Here is a 5,833-nt window from a genome sequence, read left to right as displayed (position 1 = left end):
AACCGCTCGAGATGGTCGCGGGAAATTCTTTCCTGCATGTGGCAACTTCTACGTCGATCACGAGCGCGCATGCGGACGCAAAATTAGGGCTGGCAGTACGGTTTGAGAATAATCGCAAACTCATGTCGCAAAGCTAACAATAATGTCGATCACAGGTGTACCGTGCAGGAGCCGCAGGTAGATAGGTAGGAGCAGGAAGACCTGCAGGCGTGCCGCAATTCGGTTTAAAGGGTGGTGCAATAGGATGCAGAGGTCGACGGAATGATCGTTGATGGAAGGGTGACGACGGCATTATTGAAGGGTGCGGTAAGCTGATGGAGTGGGAAGCGATGATCGAGCGTCATTGCAGTAAGCGATAACGTAGAGGAATATATATATATATATATATATATATATATACATAATCGTATAGTATAGTAAGCAAGAGGCGAGGCGAGAGAGAGATATATATCATGGCTGCGGGGATAAGCAATCTGCTGCTGGTGCTGTTCAATTTTCTGACGGCGTTCGTCGGGGGAGGGATAGCGGGGTTCGGAGCGTGGCTGGCGACGCAGGACACGAAGACGTGCCTGCAGTTCCTGCATTTCCCGTTCCTGGTGTTCGGGTGCGTGATAACGGTGATCTCCATCCTGGCGCTGGTGGCGGCCTTCTTCCAGGTGTCCATCCTCATGCGCCTCTACCTCCTCATGCTCTTCCTGCTCATCGTCGCGCTCCTCGTCTTCGCCCTCTTCTCCTTCATCGTCACCCACAAGTCCGCCGCCAAGGCCCTCGCCGGCGTCGGCTACAAGCAGTACCGCCTCTCCGACTACTCAAACTGGCTGCAGAACCACATCAATGACCCCACCACCTGGTCCCGCATCCAGGACTGCCTCCGCGACTCTAAGATGTGCTTCTACGCCTACATCAGCGCCACCCAGATCCTCTCCAAGGTCGTCGATTACCTCGCCCTCGACACCTACGTAAGTACACACCCATGATCGATCTCTCTCTCTCTCTCTCTCTCTCTCTCTCTCTCTCTCTCTCTCATACATAATTTGAAGAGCTCTTCTACAACCTCAATCTCTTTGAGAAGATATTAGAAGGGTAGATAACTAAGAGATTAGAATTAGGGTGCATAACTAAGAGATTGGAAAGGTGCATAACAATTCTTATCCTAAGTGTATCCTTAGTTCTAAGGGTTAACTTTAATTCTACCGTTGTTGTGAAGGGTAAACCTCCTCTCAAGGGTACTCAAAACTCGCAATTCAAGCCTTGTCATATACATGAAAACATTCTCATTTTCTCATCACTCTCCCATTTTGGAACTCCCCCAACATCATGAGATTTTGCAAAAACAATGACACCATACCTTGCATGTTTTAATCAGTCCAAGGACCCAAAGCATGCAATGGTGTCCTTTGCAACAAGTCTGGTATGGAGTAGCTCTATCTCACATCAACTCACTAAGTTTACACCACTACATGGGATCAATTAAGCTTTGGACAATGGAAAATGAATAAGTTTTGGTCATTGAGCATCTTGCATACATGCTCGTAAAGACTTTAACATGCACTTACAACTCATTAGATGGAATCAATGCTTCACTTGCATGCATATCTACATGTATCATCATGCTTCATCCTCATCATATTTGTCATGCAAGGCCCAATTGTAATATTATCCTCGCCTTTTTTCGAGTTCGTAAGAGGGGGCACAACAAAATATCTTCTTAGTGATAGACGATGTAAGTAAAAACATAGTGCTTTAAAAATTTGAAAATGTTTTACTAATCCAAAACTTCACTTGACATGTCCCATAAAGACTAGTTTGATTATCAGGTCTACACCTATGGTGCATGTGTCAATTTTTACTAACTGGTTTCTTTGTGGGCGGATTCCAACTCCTACATGCATTAAACCATTCTAGTTCGAGTGATAATGAATGTAATGGGACCGATGCCCAAAAGCTAGCTGCTACATGGTTGTAGATCGCAATCTAGCATCTTCAGGATTGTCCCGATCAATATTTGAAATCATAAATGTTCGCTAATTTTTCCAAAAAATAAGTATCGTTGATTCACATCTATGATTTTTTGAAGAAGCCAGATTTTGTCAAGAAGCTATGAAATGTCAATTTGAGAAGGAATAATGGATGTCTTTCATTGGTGACGAATGCTTTCCTTGAGAAGCAGGTTGTATATGGTATTATTTTGTTAGAGTGGTGCTCACAAGAAATATATTCTTCATTAAAGCGAATATCAGGTTGACAATTCCCATGCTTTTTACTCAGATTTTGCTGGTTTTCTAACTGATATTGTTATGATTTGGGCAATGACCCTTACAAGTTTTTGAAACTAAAATCCTTCTCTCCAAGGATTTGAAGGTTTTCTCCGCAAATGTGACAACTGACTTGATGCTAATTTACCTCGGTTTTCGACGAATGTGATCGTAGAGAGATTAGGGTTTCTGGCTTGCTTTTGTGTGAGACACAAGGTGGAGGAGTTATTGTACATCCTGTTCATGGTAATAAATATTGGATTGGTGTGGCAGAAAGGGTGCTGCGTGCCGCCGGATACGTGCGGGTACTCGGTGGTGAATGGGGCGTACGTGAGCCCGTCTAACTCCGGGGCGGACACCGACTGCACCACCTTTGACAACAACGACGACGTTCGCTGCTTCGACTGCAACTCCTGCCCTGCCGGCGTCCTCGAGTCCCTCGTCACCAACTGGAAGAAGCTCGCCATCGGCATCGTCTGCATCGCCGCCTTCCTCCTCATCGTCTACTCCATCGGTTGCAGGGCCTTGTAATCATGAATGCCAAATTACCTCATAATTTCTAATTATTCAAAACAAGCGACGGTTTCCATCCACCCTTTGTGTTCCACTTCAATTAACTTCCAATGATCTTGTCTACATAATCCAACAATCCAAGGCTAACATCCATCCTTACTCTTTCACTCCACGGTTAAAGTTGTCCACTTGATTGAAATCTAGTCTCAAAACCTCTATAAGGATACAATTCTCATCGTCGTGCCTCGTCCTTGTAATGTCACCATACTTGTAGCAAGCTAGAACATCTCCTAACAACAATCTAAACTTGCATGCATACCAATAATTTAACATTCCTAGAGATATTGGCCTAAGTGGCTTCTAGGAAGTTATCTATAAAAACTATGTCTAGACATGGTGTTCGAATAATAACAACATCAGCATTGTAATCATTCATCATACTTCATGAATAAGACTAATGACCATCCTTTATATTTCACTTCTTCTCATGCTATCCATTGAATCTATTTGCCCTCACTACACATAATGTTATCTCTTGTAGTTGCCTGCACCAAACCTTATCATCAACTCAATGACAACATATCGATTATTGCAAGGGATAGCCCTTCACCTAATGATTTGAAAAAGATGCTTCATTGATGAATTTTAATGTGCAAAAGAGGCAAATGAATCAATGAAAATTAGCATTGGTCAATCCAATTTCATTATAAGCGAGTAACTATGAAAACTAAGTGCTAGTCTAAGTATGGCATATCCCTTCTAGTAATTCCAAAATGAAATGTAAGAAAACTACAATATGTGAGGAGAGAAGAGTATGCACACATTCTCATGAGATTTGATTTGCTTGGTTTTGACTCCATTGACCTACACTAGATTGACTTTCACTGATAAAAGCATGTAAGCTGAGAAATTCCTACAAAAAACAAAGCTAGATTTATATTAATATATAATAGGTGCTTTACACCTTGATTTTCCTAGTGCTCCATACAGAGAGAATGAGTAGTGACTTACACTGTTTTTAGCAATAGTCATAACACTTTTTGTCCTAAGACATTGTTCATGCTACTTACCCATTAAAACTTAATGTATAACTTTGGGGGAACTTTGGAGAGTGATCATAAAGAGATTTTTCACAAAAGATTAATGGACCAATTTTAGAACCACCTCTCTTCTTTGTGTTTTTGCAAAGAGAGGAGGAAGATATCCTATTGATTGTTAGGGTTGCACAGAGATGAAGTTACACTAGAAATGACTAATGATAAATGATAAAGAAGCTTAGTTTGTTTCAAAGTTTACAGAGTGCAATGAACAAAATCTATGGAATAGACAATACACCATAAATATGAGAAGATTAAAAGCTTCTTTAATTTCAAATGAACTTACACAAAGATGGCTCTTTCCACTGCTATATTTCTAGAATGAAGCTTAGATATCGATCTAGACAAATAACAAGCAAAGTGCATAAGGCTAGCTAAAAGAACTTTGATTGGGTGAAAGATAGATTAGTGATGGCTTTGGATGGATCTTCCTTTTATGGCCCAAGAATGTAGTCTAGTCGACTTGTGTAATCATATTACGAGCCTTCTTTAGTTAGCCAGGGAATATTTCAAGGAATATTTTTTTAATAGTTGGGCTAGGGGTGCTATCCTTAAACCCCTTCAAGCAGATCTGTGGCCCTGATGAGACCTCTCCCTAGGCTAGGGGCGGCTTCCCTAACCCTTGGATCCTAAAGTAGAGAAATGCTTTCCCAAGTTACCCTTCAATCCTAAAATAAAGGGCCTTGATACCTCCTACACCTTGTAACTTGATATAGTATACCATGAGATAGTACTAGCTTAACTACTTTATCTAACTAAAATGTTAGATCCACAAAGGTTATCTTCTACCATTCGATTAAAAAGACCTTACGTGACATAAAACTTAGGATCTACCCAATTTCCAAGCTCTCACATGAGTTTGCATCATAATGCAAGCCTTACAACTCTTAGCACTATGGATCATTGGTAGCATCTTACAAGGGTGGGTATTGAGTATATGGAATATCCCCCTCCCTTCCAAATGTCCACTTGTAGGTGAACTATATCCTTAGCCTTATGCTAAGTATTTAAAGGTAAACTTGAAGCAAATCCTTTGTAGAAGATTTGATGGAGTTATCTACTCCATTGTCCTCATTTCGAGAGTAGATAAGCTCGACCATTCCTCCCTCATTCGTCAAATCATGCACATAGTTGCACTTAATTTCAATGTATTTGCTGCCTACATACAACATTGGACTTTTGACAATGGTGATGCAACTCTAATTGTCACATGGTGGCATTGTTGGATTTTCATCTCGTCTCATGTACCTTTTAATGTTTGTTGGCATTGATGTACTCCCATAGAGATATAGCATATGAGCATTGTAAGTTTGATAGATCATATCTTTACAGTCATCCATAATACGAAGGTTATTCACATATTTGACAATTACTACAATTCTTTTAAGCATGCAAGTTATCATCTAAGGCATACCTATTGAAGTGTCTGGTTGAAAATGACTAATCTATCCATTGATACCATCCTCTAGGACTTATTGAAGTGTAAGGTTGAAAATGAATTATCTATCTATTGGTACCATGCTCTAGCAGCCTGTTTTAGCCATACATGCCTTTCTTAGCTTGTAGACTTTGTTCTCAGAATAATGGGCCTCAAATCTTGGTGGTTGAGAAACCTACACCACCTTCTCCTTAATATTACAATTTAAAATGCTAATTTAATATCCATTTTATATATTGGCCACTTCTTATGAGTAGCCACAATAAGTATTATGCAAATAGTGATCATTTTGGTAGTTGAAATGAGCAAATTTTGAAAATCAAACCCTCTAACCTATAAAGATCCCTATGCAACTAGTCTAGATTTATACTTTTCTAAGCTCTCATTGGTCTTGTACTTTACCTTATAGATCCACTTAGTGCTAATAATATTCATTTTTAAAAAATTGGTCCACTAGCTCCCAAGCATAATTATTGTCATACTCACATTGCATAATTGCTCTTCACACTAGATCAACAAGTGCTTCTTCC

General features: G+C 40.2%; 1 protein-coding gene across 1 annotated transcript; it reads left to right on the top strand.

The window, feature by feature from the left end:
• Positions 1 to 253: 253 nt before the first annotated feature.
• LOC148014951 (tetraspanin-8-like) lies at positions 254 to 3,246 on the top strand. Its single transcript, XM_087665443.1, has 2 exons — positions 254 to 959; positions 2,529 to 3,246. The coding sequence occupies exons 1-2, from the start codon at positions 453 to 455 to the stop codon at positions 2,784 to 2,786; spliced, it is 765 nt and encodes a 254-aa protein (XP_087521569.1). The 5' UTR covers positions 254 to 452; the 3' UTR covers positions 2,787 to 3,246.
• Positions 3,247 to 5,833: the final 2,587 nt, after the last annotated feature.

Source organism: Lygodium microphyllum, chromosome 24, assembly GCF_053477565.2.
Source record: "Lygodium microphyllum isolate KBCC chromosome 24, Lygodium_microphyllum_v1.1.10, whole genome shotgun sequence".
Lineage (NCBI taxonomy): Eukaryota > Viridiplantae > Streptophyta > Polypodiopsida > Schizaeales > Lygodiaceae > Lygodium > Lygodium microphyllum.
Note: the sequence above shows the minus strand (reverse complement) of the source record. Positions and strands in the feature narration are given on the sequence as shown.